This window comes from Pteronotus mesoamericanus, unplaced genomic scaffold (genome assembly GCF_021234165.1).
Source record: "Pteronotus mesoamericanus isolate MK-2021 breed Mesoamerican mustached bat unplaced genomic scaffold, CSHL_Meso_final contig_221, whole genome shotgun sequence".
In the NCBI taxonomy this organism is placed as follows: domain Eukaryota; kingdom Metazoa; phylum Chordata; class Mammalia; order Chiroptera; family Mormoopidae; genus Pteronotus; species Pteronotus mesoamericanus.
Window position 1 is genome coordinate 10514170 of NW_026555092.1, and position 14251 is coordinate 10528420.

General features: G+C 50.8%; 1 protein-coding gene across 1 annotated transcript in view; it reads right to left on the reverse strand.

The window, feature by feature from the left end:
- Positions 1-14251, reverse strand: part of CSMD2 (CUB and Sushi multiple domains 2) — a 547845-nt gene that overhangs the window by 360595 nt on the left and 172999 nt on the right. The window contains exon 4 of the mRNA XM_054571941.1: positions 8221-8415. Coding sequence (XP_054427916.1) covers positions 8221-8415 — 195 coding nt within the window. The remainder of the gene's footprint in view (positions 1-8220; positions 8416-14251) is intronic.

Genomic DNA, 14251 nt, shown 5'->3' on the forward strand with positions numbered 1-14251 from the left:
CTCCCTTCATAAAATCAAGAAATTGCCAATTGTCTCAGAGCATCACTATTTCCGCCGACCACAAGGCCCTTTCCATAGATACGGTCATCTCCCCTTATCCATGCGGGGGGGGGGGGTTTCAAGACCCCCAGTGGACGCCTGGAGCTGCGAATACTACTGAACCCTATATATACTGTGTTTTTTCCCTAGACATACATACCTATGATAAAAGTTTAATTTATAAATCAGACACAGTAAGAGATTAGCAGCAGTAATTAATAATAAAATGGAACACTTATCACAATATACTGTAATAAAAGTTATGTGAATGAGGTCTCTCCTCCCCCCCCCTTAAAATGTCTGTGGTACAGTACACACCCTTCTTCTTCTTGGGAGATGTGAGATGGTGCAGTGCCTATGTGATGAGATGAAATGAGATGCTCGGAATGTGTGCAATTTAAAGCTTATGAATTGTTTACTTCTGGAATTTTCCATTTATTGTTCTCAGACTGCAGCGGACCCCAGGCAACTGGAACAGGTGAAAGCGGAACTACAGATGAGGGGGACCATTATATTCCCACCCAAGGTCGCCTTTGGAGGGGATGAATGGAGACGAGACATGGTGCTCAGTTCTATAGCTGTTCTCTGTTGAGCTTGGCATACAGGCCAGGCTGTGAGCTAAATGCTTCGCCTGCATCTTCTCATTTAGTCCTCAAAGTGCTCTAAGAGACAGGTGTTATACCACCCACATTTGACAGACATGGAAACTTGACAGTGGTCACCCAGCTTCCGGAGCCAGGATTGGAGTCTAGGACGCTGACCCCAGACCACACTGTCGCCCACCTATTTTCTGCCCCGCAGGCCTCGGCCGCGGCGCTGCTATTCCTGATGCAACCTAGGGTAGGCTCCCGGAAGTCCAGGCCTGGGACCGCGGTTTCCAGGTGCGAGAAGTCCCCTCCTGTTCGCCTCTCCTCTGCCTGAGGGGCCTGAGGCAGGGCTTTGTGCTGCCCCCAGAGTGCAGGCTGGCGGCCCATTCTAAGGGAGAGATGGCGGCGTCCTGGGTTAGAATTCGTTCGAAGGAAGGTAGCCCCTGGCAGACCCTGGCCTCACCGTGAAGCGGCATCGGCCCAGCAGAACCACCTCCAGCCCTTTCTCGAGGTTTCTCTCCTACACAGATCGTGGGGCAAGTTAACAAGAAGGTCAAGGGAGAAACCACAGGACATCAGGCAGTCCCAGACCAGGTAGTCCCAGACCTGGTGGACCCATGCAGGGGCCGCACCTACAAAAGGACCGCGCTCTCAGGCCTCAGATCATCAAAAACGGGAGAAGCTCCAGGAGTAATGGTATCATCATGAGTCTCCTGCCATGGGCCACCGGCCACTGGCCTTGCCTGCAGTCAACAGTGGTGGTCAATCAAGATCATGGCTGATAGGCACATGGCCTTGGGTAGAATCCTGGCTCCACTAGCCTCTAGCTGTGTGATCACAGGCAAATAACCTCACCTCTCTGGGCCTCAGTTTCCTCACCTGTCACGGGGGCTAACAATACCTCAACCTCCTAGGGCTTTTGTAAGAACTAAATTAGGCAACTCACAGTCTGGCCCACCGTTGGTGCTCGATAATGCCGGCCACTAGTGGCCGGGGGAGTCCGAATGACGATGCTCCATGGAGCCGTTACTACAGGATCCCCGGCTATGTGCTTAGCATTTATGCACTTGCGCCCCACTGCCACCTTATGAGCTAAGTACTCTTCGTATTCTCATTTACAGATAAAAACTAGGGCACAGAAAGGTTGAGTCACTTGCCCAAAGTCACTCAGCTAGTGGATGTGAGTGGCAAGACCAGGATTTGGACCCAGGCGATCGGACTCCAGAGCCATGTCCTGAATCATTCTGCTATAGGAATGGCGATGGCAAAGGCGAGAGAAGGGCTAGTGACCCCAGCGGCAGTGTCCGGGAGCCGTGGTCCACCCCGAGGCCCCACGTTCGAGGCCCACTGCCCCCGGCATGGTGTTTGGCGCTTTCTGCAGGTTGTTCAGTTTGATCAGCACAATGGAGGCCAGCGTGCAGTGCCCAGACCCTCTTCACTTTCTACATCACCACCCTGGGTCTCCCAGTCTCCCCCACCTTCGACTGCTTTCTAGCTCAGAACTACCCCGAGCTGCAGTATTAATACACTCACTCGGATGTCTCACAGGCAAACTTTAGCTGGACAAAAGGAGCCCTCTGTATTCTCCTTCGGGCACACACTTCCCGCTCCCTGGCCCGGTCATCCTCATCTTGGTCATCAGCATCCCCATGTGGCCAGCACTCCAGAAAGAGCCTAGGAGTCAACCCTGACCCTTCGTTCCACCAGCACCTACATCCAGTCCATCAGCAAGACTGTCAGCTGTGCCCCCAGCCTACAGCCTCAATCTGCCCCCTTCTGCCCATCTCTGCCATGGCCACCTCCACCGAGATGCATCATCTCCGGCCTGCATGCCTGCAATAGCCGTCTCCTAACCGGCCTCCTGGTTGTGCCTCTTGCCCACGACAATCATCCTCCTTCCTAGCATCCAGAGTGATCCTTTTAAGAATTAAGTTAAATCATACCATAGCTCTCCTTAATACTCTTCCCTGACTCCCCTAGAACTTAGAACCAAATCTGAACTTCTTACCCTGCTTCACCACAGCCCTGCCCTCTATACCCCCTCCCCCTGCTCTACTTTGCCACATGGGCCTGTTTTTTATTCCTCTCAGGCTCTTTCCTGCCTCAGGGCCTTTGCACCTGCTGTTCCTTTAGTCAGGAATGCCTTTCCCAAGGTCTTCACATAACAAGCTCTTTCTTGTTGTTCAGAACTCAGTTCAGATGCCACCTCCCCAGAGAGTCCTCTCCTGACAGTGCCAGCTAAAGTAGGCTTCCTCGTCACTAGCTCCCATCATGATCTGAAAAGGGTTTATTTGGTTTTCGTCTGTCTTCTGCCTCCTGGCTGCTAGAGTGTAAACTCCAAGGAATTTGGTCTGACTTGCTGAGCCCTGCGATTCTCTGTATCTTGAACAATATCTGGCACTTACTTACAGGCAGTCAGCCCATAATGAGTAAATCAGTGACTGCCTGGCACATAGTAGGCACTCAATGAAATGTTGCTGAATCCTAAGTGAGTGAGCGAGTAAGCAGTCAACTCTGTAAGGCCGTGACTCATGTCCCCACTTTAAAACACACACCAGCAACCCCAGCTCTGAGCTGGCATAATCAAGGCTGAACTTAGCCTGTCTGACTGCCTGCTCTTTCATGCAGACACACTGCTTCTGTTTCATAGTCCACAGGTTCCTCCCCCAGGGCCAGGGGATTTGGAATGCAGCTCAGCTCTTGCAGCCCAGGCTTCTGCAGACCAAATGCCTGTCTCCCTGGGTCTGGTGGCAGCCTGCAGTGTTTGGCTTGAACCTCAGAGGCCAAGCATTCCTTGCTCAGGCATTCTTTCTACCACCTGCCTCAGCTCCCAGCACACCTGAACCCTGTTCCTTTCCCATGAGGTCTTCTTTGATCCAGGGCTAATGCCCCGCACAAGTCAAGAGGCTGGTTGCTGAAACCCACAAGGTCTTCCTTCTCATGGATGAAAGAGGTTCCGCAGAGCTCGGTGCCACCCCCGCGCCTTTGAAAAGGTGCATGGAGTGACACAAAGAGACGGAGTTCACAGGCCCTGCCTCCTTCCCTCTGCCAGCTGCACCAAGCCGCCATGGGCCTCCTCGGGGGTTAGCCTCACACTTGCTCTGCCCGGGCCTCCAGCTGGTCTCTATACCCTCTAAGTCTAAATTCTGTCCTCAGACCAAGCCCGCCTTTCAGCCAGGCGCATGAATTTCCTGTATAAAGCAGAGGTACACAGTCCTTCTACTTGCTCCTAGAAGCCTTGAACTCAGAGACCTCGTGTCACTCAGAGCCCCTGGACAGGTGGGTGAACCCAGACCAGTAATTTCCCTTCGGGGCTAGTATGCCTACATGATGCTGATGGTGAATCAGACCCACGCAGCCATCCGTTCATTCAGCGAATATTTACGGATGACTGCCCAGTGAATGAGGTTTATCCACTCATAGATGCCAGCCCTTGAGAGTTCTACACGAGAGGAAGGAAGGCCAAAAAGGCTTTAATCCTTCCTGAGTATGAACCCGTTAACTCTGGCAAGCCCGCAGCTCCTGGCACGGCGCGGCACGCAGTGAGCATCCTCCGCGCTTGTTCAGCTCAGCCTCCTAAGGAAGGGCAGTTTACAAAATCGCTGTCAGAAAATGACCGACATTGTTGAGGGTGCTTCTCAGGCTATTCTTGCAGCTCGCAGTGAATCAGAATAGATAAATGGGTGACGCACAGGAGTGGAGGAGGCACTGGGGGCTTGTGGAGTGGGAGAGCCACGTCTCGGCCCCCTCACGCACCCAGGAGTCTCTGGGGCTCGAAGCCCTTCTGAAAGCAAGGTGTGACACCCTTGGCTGGCTTCCCTGGCGTGTTTCAGAAGGGCGCGTTCTCTGCTATAGCTGAAGCGACTCAGAGAAGGCTTAGGTTGGCTTGCGACTCTCTCCGGAAGGGCCTTGTGCGCCACACTAAGGAATGTGAACTTGACCCTGTCAGTGATGAAGACCCCTTAGCAGGATTCTAAACAACGAATGATTCTGTCAAATCTGTGTCTTAGAAAGTTCGCTCCAGCAGTGGAGAATGCGTTGGGAGGCGTGCGGTGGGGGACCGGAGAACGGCTTCCCAATGATGGACGCTGTGCAGTGAGACAGGTGAGAGATGAGAGGGTTGTCACCAGCCAGGGACTCCTGCACAGTGGCAGAGGTGGGGAGGAGAAGGCCAGTGCAGGGAATGATTCGCCAGGACATGGTGACTGATGACGCAGGAAGCCGAGGTGAGGAGCATAAGGAGCCACTGGGGTGTCTGGCTGGGCTACCTTGGACGGTGACGCTCTTTCCTGAGCTGGGAAAGGCAGCACAAAGAGCAGGTTTGGGACATGTCCCGTCTGAGGCACACTCTAGCGAGGAGTTCAGTAGTATTTGATCTCCATATGGGCCTGAAGCCTAGGACAGCAGGTAGGTTTGGAGGTAGAAATCAAAGAGTCACTCCCAAGCAACAACTGGAAGCCATGCAGAGGATGAGAAATTCCAAGAGAAGCAAGACATTTGTAGAGAAGTGACATATTTAAGGAGGAGAATCACTATCATCTGAGGGGCCAAAACAGAATCAGGAGAGGCTTGGGAGAAAGTCATGTCACCGAAAGGTGCCCCATGCCGCCAAGTCACAGTTGTGACGTGAATGCTGGGCGAGCAGCGTCACCCCAGCCCACTCCGTCCCACTGGAAGGCCAGTCCTCGCTGCCGCCCATGCCTGGATGCACAGACACTGGACCGTGATTCACCCTGGTGAAGGAGGATCTCCAAGAGGTGGCCCTCACTGCTGTCTTTTACTAGCGAGGTAACAAAAAAGGGTATGTTAACAGCCAGCCCCAGGGTTTCCTTCAGGTGAAAGCCCTTTTCATGCAGGAAAACACCACCCTCTACCTAGAGAGTCTGGGTGGAGAAGGGAGACATCAGCCTGCAAGGCGATGGCAGAGCCAAGGGCCAACAGGGCGCCTGTGCCTAAGGCAACAGATGTTCCGAAATGGGCGGAGGTCGGGAGGCAGCCAAGTGGAGGAGGTTGGAGGGAGAAGAGATGGTGTAACACACTCCACAGGGGAAGTTGGAGCCTGAAGCGACAGAAGCTGGGGAGAAGCTTCTGGGGAGAAGGGCCCAGGAGACGAGGAGGTTCCTGATTGCCCAGGCTCCTCATTGAAGCCATCGGCGTGGCTGAGGGAAAGCTGCCTGCCCTGCCGCACACCCTCACTGAAGCCTGTGCTCCACGCAAACACCTTCATTTTCTGTTGTTTTTTTTTGGGGGGGGGTGGCGGGGTTCAAAAAACTGGGCCCAGTTCCTGACCTAAGTTGGCAAAGTGGAAGCCAGGGAGGGGAGGCATGGCAGTGAGATCCAGGCTGACAGGAAGCTACAGGTGGGAGAGCTTCCTGAAGATTCTGAGAGGGACAGTGGTTTGCACCACATTAGGATAGGATGTTAATGTGAATTACCCTTCACAGGACAGGCGACAGACCCTCTGCCTCTGACACTTGCTCTGATACTGGGACTATATTTGATTTTAGTTGCCATGCTGATTAACAGTGATATTTATAGTGCTGTAAAAAGAAAGAGAGCTGTCGGTCTTTGCTTCACAACTTAAGGGTTCATTTACTGTCATGTTTCCTATTATCATGCCACAACTCTGACACCTCTCCTGGGGAGGAAGGTCAGTCTGCTCAACTCTGACCTCCTCTGGGCAAGGGGTGGGTACACACACCGTAAGGAAGGGGGGGCAGAGCAGCTTCTACGCCATGGTTGACACGCAGGGAGACACCCTGTATGTAGGGGCCTGATTGGTTTGTCCATTCCTGATATCAGTTACGTAACCGACGTGGTCAATCCTGATACAAATCACATGAAGAGAGACGTGTCCTATATAAGAAATGGGGCCTGAGAGGAAGAGACTTAGGAAGGCAAGAGAGGAGACTCCAGTTTCCTTGGGCTCCACCAAGAAGGACCATTGTGGCTGAGGCCGATACTGTTGGCTGAGGAGGGCTAAACAAACATGGAGTCAAGTGGCAGCTGAGGTCAACTGGCTGTGGCTCACCTGTTGGGAAGGAATTCACAGCTGTGTCTGGACTCAAGCAGAAAGGGTGCTATATCCATGAGTTTTGTCTGCCATTGGAATGGGGAGAATGGGAAGAGATAGATGTGCCAAGTATTTTCCATCCCCGGTGCAGAAAATAAAAAGGGTGTGTGTACGTGCTGGGAGTGATTACAGAAAATCTTCCTCTAAGGGAAAGGGAGAAGCTGAACCCAAGGAGAGCTACCTCTTTCAATCATTTCTTATCTCCTTGAAATGATCTTTCCAGACCTACATCTGGGTGTTTGGGGATCCACAGAATTTAAAGATGAGAATTTCAAGAAGAAATAAGTGATCAATAGCAAAGGCTGTTGAGAGGTCAAAGAATGTAAGGGCCAAAGTAATTTCCTGCTGGCGTGGTAATGAGATGCAGAACACTGGGGGCAGAGGTCACCCTGCAGCAGGGAACGGGAGGTGAGGAGCAGAGGCAGGCTGCACGGGGCTTTCAAGATGCTGAGCATTTCTGGTGGTAGAGGGAAGCCCCGGGGTGCGTTGTCGGTTTTTAAAAGGTGGCTAAAAATATGTACATGCATTATAACCTTAATTATGCACATATTCATACTATATGCTTATATGCAATATGTACTAAAGAAAATGGCAAGAAATATATGAACATCATGGTTAAAACAGGCACATTTTGTTTCTTCTTTATTCTTTTGTTTTTTTTTTTCATTGATTTTTAAAGACAAAGAAGAAGAGGAAGAGAGAGGGAGAAAGGGAGAGGGAGAGAGGGAGAGAGAGAAACATTGATTTGTTTCCACTTATTTATGCATTCACTGGGTGTCTCTTGTAAGTGCCCTGACTAGAGAGCGAACCCACAACCTTGGCATATCAGGATGGTGCTCTAACCAACTGAGCTACCTGGCCTGGGCCTGTATTTTCTAAGATTTAAAAGTGACCATGTGTTACTTTTATCATCAGATAAGAAGTATATGAGAGTTAAAAATGGGAAAGTCCTGGGTAACCAGGACAAGTTGGTCACCCTAGCTGGTGACTGAGACCAATGTAGCATTGAAGGGAGGTGGGATTTTATTTGCGGGGGAGGTGAATGTTGGGGTAAAGAGGCTCTGAACAGATCTGCAGAAAGGAGGACACTATTAAATAGGAAGAGAGGTGGGGTTTATAGAAAAGAGAAAAGTGTAATTGCCAGGGTGGAGTCAGTAGGAAGAGAGACCACACACAAGAGGAGGTGGTCAGTAATGGGAAGAGAAACCATGTTTCTTCTGAGACCGGAGGGGATAAGGTGAGGGCAAACTGACTAAAACTAAGTTTGCTGATGTAAGGAAAGGAGATGGAGAGAGTGCACACCCGAGAGCGAGGAGGTCAGGGGAGGTCGAGAAGACCCTTGAGTACCTGAAGACCCTGAGGACCCTCGCTGCCCCCCAGGCATGGGCTCCCCAGAGTGAGTGCCCCATGCCCTGCTGGAGTGGGTGATGCAGCTGACCCACTGGAGACTGGGTCCCACTGAAAGCTCCGACATTCCCCCCTAATCACCTCCCACCCGTAGGACCCTGTCTGGTCACCTACCTCTGCAGGAGGGCAGGGGGAAGTCCCACGTGGCACTGTTCTCGGAGCCAGCGTGGCAGGTGAGCACGGCGTGGCCCTCCAGGAAGAAGCCGGGGTTGCAGCTGTAGCGGACCTTGTCGCCCAGGTTGAAGGTTGAGCCCTGCTGGATGCCGTTGGGCAACCGCCCAGGGTTCCCACACGTGTGACTCGGAAGCACTGTGAGAAAAAGAAGAGATGCGCAGCCGTGAGCTGGGATCACGCCCTGACACTACTTCCAGACAGCACCTCCCTGGACGTGTCCCCTCCCCCTCTCCTTTCTCCTTCGGGAAGGGGTTGGCCCTCTCAAGTCTGCCTAGCCCCGGAATATCCTCCGCAGTCACCTGCTAAGGTGGAACCATGCTTGTGATTTACGATGGAACATCCGGGCTTCTTCCTTTTTCTCCTGCACAGCCCTGGATGTGAAGTACATACCCCAAGGAAATCATTTGAATCTTTTGGGTTTGGTTGCCCAGGTTTCAGACCCCACACTCTTTCCCATGAACACCTTGTAAGGACCACGGAGCATGACATGGAGTAGGTAGGTGCTCATTAAACCCAATGTGCTTTCTTTCATGTGTCTGTCCTGGCAGCCAGAGGGGTACTTAGGCCCAGTAGCTTTGGGGGAGTTGGAGGGTCATTAATGCTGCAATAGGCAGTGAGATGGGAAGACAAGTCTTGAGTTGCAATCCGACTGACCCATTTAAAGGAGAAAATGGGGAGCTGGAAAGTACAATCCATAGCCTGTGACCCGAGGCAAAGGCACCACGGCCAGCCGCAGGGCGCTCTCATTATCCAGGAGAAACAGACTCGGGGAGCCTGTGGGAACATCCTGACCCGCCGACCAGGAGGGAGGGAGTGCCCGGGCCACTGCTCCACTTAACCCAACCCCCCCACCCTCTGCCTTTCTCCCCAGACTTGGAACTGCCTGTGCCCTGAAGGTCACACCTCCCGCCATTCCAGGATGTCCCCAAAGGGTAAGGACAAGGGGTCTCAGCCCCATCCAGACTCCCATCCAAATACCCCTCCATGAGTCCACCCGGCGACGATTTATCGAGGCCGGAGAACAGGGTGGTGGGGAGTACAGACTCCAGGGCCACAGTGCTTAGGTTTGCATCCCTGTCTGCCAGCTTACTGCCTGTGCGGCCTTGAGCAAGTCTCTCAATTTCTCTGTGCCTCCGTTTCCTCCTTTGTAAGACAGTGATCACAACAGTGCCTTCCTCCCTCCTGGGGTTGTTGTGAGAATGAAATGTGTTGAGGTATGTAAAGTGCGTGGGACAGAGTCTGGCACACAGTAAATACAGCATAGGTGAATCTGCACTCCCAGTTCAGTGGAAGATGTGCACGATTAAAGGTATGCTCAGTGTTACGATGAGACAGGGGCCAGGCCGGGGACCAAACCCAGTGTGGGGAGGTCAGAGATGGCTTCCCGGAAGAGGCGACATCTATGCTGAACCCTGAGAGATGAGTAAGAATTACTAGCTGGGACAAAGAGTGCTCTAGGAAGAGAAAATGCCACGTGCAAAGGCCTTGAGGCTTGGGATAACCCAGGAGCTCAGGAAACCTGCAGTGAGAGATGGCGTGGGAAACAATAGTGAAGAATAAAGATGAAGGCGAGGTGGCCAGCCCGGATTCCAGAGCTTCCCAGGCCCTTGCAGTGCCCCCTTCCTGCCCTTGTTGCCAGGAACACCCTGCCAGCCCTGATGGCCTCAGAACCCACAGAAAGAAGGCCTCCCCCTGCCCCACCCCCTCTTCTTCCAGGAGGCAGCTTGGTGTATAGCCCAGCAGGGGTGTCCAACCTTTTGGTATCTCTGGGTCACACTGGAAGAAGAAGAGTTGTCTTGGGCCGCACATTAAATACACAAACACTAACAAAAACTGACGAGCGGAAAAAAGATTTTAAGTAAATTTCCAATTTTTGTGTTGGGCTGCTTTCATAGCCATCCTGGGCCACACGTGGCCCATGGGCCATAGGTCGTACACCCCTGGGAGAAAGGACAGACTTTGGAACCAGCTTGCTCTCTGTCTAAAACCAGGCGCTGCAACTGTCTTCAGTCACGTGGCCTCTCTGAGCCCTACTTTCCTCAACTGAGAAAGGAGGGCAGTGACATTTAGCGGTTGAGAAGGCTACCAACAGTAAACAATGCATGCCTGGCACCCTGCATGGCACGTACCAGATGCTCAAGAAATGGCAGATGTCATTCCCCTGCGCGCAGGGCCTGAGGGCAGGGCCCTGGGTGTATCCTGGAAGTCTTACACAGTGCCTGGCCCTGGTAGGAGGGACATATTTATGTGTTCATTAATTAGTTGTTTGGGAGGGTGACTCATCCATACATTAATTCCTTCATGCAACAAAAGTTGATTTTGGGCCTCCTGTGCTTGGCGCTGGGACTATGGTGGTGACAGGCAGAGTGGGCCCCTGCCCTCAAGACTCTTATGTTTCCGTGAGTTATCTTCCGGCAGGAAGAGCTCTTCTTGCCCATTCTCTACCTCCGACACAGGAGATGACCCAGAGGAAAGAATTTACCTCCACCAGCCATTAGCCCAGCTTAACATTTCCCATAATTCCATGCTGCTGGTTTCCTTGGCCTTTCCCAGGATTGGCTGCTGGCTTCTTCAATGTTTCCCATGACCCCATGTGGCTGGCTTGCTCAGCATAAGTCCTGATCCCACACTTCTGGCTTACTTAGCATTTCCCATAGTCCCACACCTGGCTTCCTTGGCATTTCCCATGATCCTCCTGTTGGCTTCCACAGCACTTCCCGTGATCCTGTGCTGCTGGCTTGCAGCAGAGGCAGTGACTGTGGCTCCCGCACTGCGGGTGGGAAGGGTGGGTCAGGTAAACATTTGGAGAAGAAAGCCAGCCAAGGTGAGGGGAGGGAGCCAACCCTGGGAAATGGGCTGAGAATTGGTGTAGAACTAACGTTTCATTTTCCGCAACGGGACGCAAAGACCCAATTTAATTAAATTACTAATGTCAAATTTTTAATGAACCTGCTTCTGCTTTGGGCTTTCTTCCTTCAAAATTAATGACTGGAACGTCACTATAAATAAAAGTCGATTCTTTTTATAAGAGTCACTCTCAAACACTCGCTGCTCTTTACTTAATGAACTGTTCGTAATCAGACCACTGGAACCTGGCACCTCCCCCCGGGATGTGGGCGTGATGAATGGGAGTTCCTTTCCAACGCCACCGCCCTTTTCTTGAGCTCTGCTCCTGAGAGGCCACACAGGGGTCAGAGAGACCTGGATTCAAATCTCAGCTTGCCTGCCCCTAGCTGAGTGACCTTGAGATGTAAACTTTACCTCTCTGGGCTTCAGTCCTTCTAAAAATGAGGATACTTTTTATTGCAATGGCAGGGGTGTATTAGTTTGCTACAACTGGTGTACCAAAGTGCCACAAACTGGCTGGCATGTAAAAACAGATACTTTTATGTCACAGTTATGGAGGCTAGAAGTCCAAGATCAAGATGCTGGTAGGGCCGTGATCTCTCTGAAACTTATAGGAGAACCCTTCCTTGTCTCTTCTTAGCTACTGGTATTTATTTCACCTTTTTATAAGGACACCAATCGTATCGGATCAGGACACACTCTATTAGCCTCATCGTAACTTCATCTGGAAAAACACTATTTCCAAATAAGGTCACATCCATAGGTATCGGGGGCTAGGACTTCAACATATTTTGGTGGAGATACCATTCCACCTATATAACAGAGCTATTACAAAGATTAAATGAGGTTTGGTTTATAATATCCCCTACTGAGTGCCTGGTATATTTTGGGCTCTGGGGTACAAGTTTATTTTATTTAATCCTCAAAATCATCCTGTGGGATAGCTGTTATTCTCAAGAATGGAAAAACTGAGCCACAGAGAGCTTAAGTAACTTTGTCCAAGGGCACACAGCTAAAAAACACAGAAGAGCTAGGCTGTGACTCTAGGTCTTTCTGGCTCCATCATTCAGCAGTCCTAACTGGAATTCAGTACTGCTTCTGCAGAGACAAGGTGCCCAGCACATAGTAGGTGCTTAATAAGTACGCGTTCCTTTCCTTCCTTTATTATTCTAGGCACTGTGATAAGACAAAGGGTTCTTATGTGACTGTCCAGAATTAACAGTCTGTTTTTTCCCCTCCAGTTTGATTTACCAATCCTGTGCTTTTTAATAATGTCAAGGGCAACATTTAAAGTGTGGTCTTTTGTAATGTGTCTGATGTGCAACTTGCTGGACAGACAGAGGAGATCGGAGATAAGCCACAAAGCGAAACCTTTCTAAGGCACAGTGTTCTTTGATTTTTCGATTTTGCCCGTGTGTTTCTTGGCACAGATATTATAACCGTTCATGCTCTCCCGTCCATAAAACTTCTCTTTGATTGCTTACAAAATGAAGAGTGGGATATTTACATCCAACGCAGCCCAGAACAATATTATTAAAGCTGTGCCTGACATTGAACAATTCCATTGTACATTAGCAGTGGGGAATTTTGTCCCATCTACAAAGCCGGCTCTTGCCAATCAACATAATATCCTCAGTGATTGTATGACAATGAAGCTCCTCTTGTGGTTGGCGTGTGGTAAAAGCTCCATCCTGTCTTTTATTTTTAATTTGAGACTTTAGTTTCCACATTATAATGAAGAGCCATTTATGCTCTCTGGACAAGCACCCTCCATATGTTTTGATTTCTTATCTCCATCAAGCAACTTGTTTCATCTCCTTGGCCACACAGTTGATACAAAGTTGCGGGATGACTAGGAAGAAGGATTCAGGGAGAAGGGTTTAGCCTGCCACAACTCTGAACGAGGAAAGAGGAGATGGTGCTACATGTCTAGGTGGTGTGTGTACATGTATGTGCATGTGTGCAATTGAGGGACAGTGGGCATGGTCATAGGGGAAAGCAATAAAACGCACTATCTTCTGAGTACCACACTGTGACAGGCACTTCTGCATCAGAACTTTTATCAGCCTCTGACTTGTAGCTGTTTGGCCTCCTAAAGATAATTTATTGCACCTCCTCAGTGTCAAGTGCTTTGTATATACATCCATCCCCAAGGAATTGTCTACACTTGTGGTCTCCACCTCCTCTCTTCTCATCTGACATAGTATATTTTTGATACGTTCATTTGTTTATGGTTCTTCATCACCCTGTTACAACAGAAGCTCCATGAGAACAGATATATTTTTGATCTATTTTGTTCATTTATGTGTCGCAATTCCTACAACAGTGCCTGATATATAATAATACCTTGATTAAAATTTATTAAGTGGCTTAATGATCTTATTTAATCCTCCCAACAACCTATTGAGAGAGGAGCCGCTGTTATCTCTTGTTCAGAGAAGCACGATTGCTTGCCAGAGAGGCTGGGGCATTCACCCAAAGCTGCTCAGCTCCCTGCGGGGTGCAGCTGGGTTTCCACAGCTGTGCCTGGAGGCTGAGCCTGTGTCTTTCTGCCTGTGCGAGGCCATTCCTGCACTGACCACTGCGAATAGAGTCCGTGGTGACTGTTTCACCTTAAAACACTCCCAGAAGGGATTCATACTCATTCTCCCTGGGGGAATGATTTAGGGTGAAAACCAGGCAAGCTGACACCTAGCCTTGTACTGTACATTTCCTTCCACCTGTCAATCAAACAAAGGCACTCGGGCTTCAGCTGGGGTGTGCCACCCACTAGCCTGCAGGGTCCTGTCCTGCCGGGCCGCTCCCTGATCATCGCGGGGCATACGCCCTCCACTGTGAGCCCATTTTCTAGGATCATGGTTGCAATTTTGCATCAGGGTCACGTGGGGAGTTTTATAAGGATACAGATGCCTAGACTGTGTCCCCAAACCTACTGAACCAGAATTTCAGAGGCAGGGCCTGGGCTCCTCTAGGTGACTGCAAGGCAGAGCTGACACTGGGAGAAACTCATGGCAACTGACTCACTAAGTCATCGCACTAGCCCGGTTGGGTTTATCTCTCTGCGCTGTGCACTGTTCACTCTTCCAGGGATGTTCTTGTGGCCGAGGCTCTGGCTGCCAGGGGC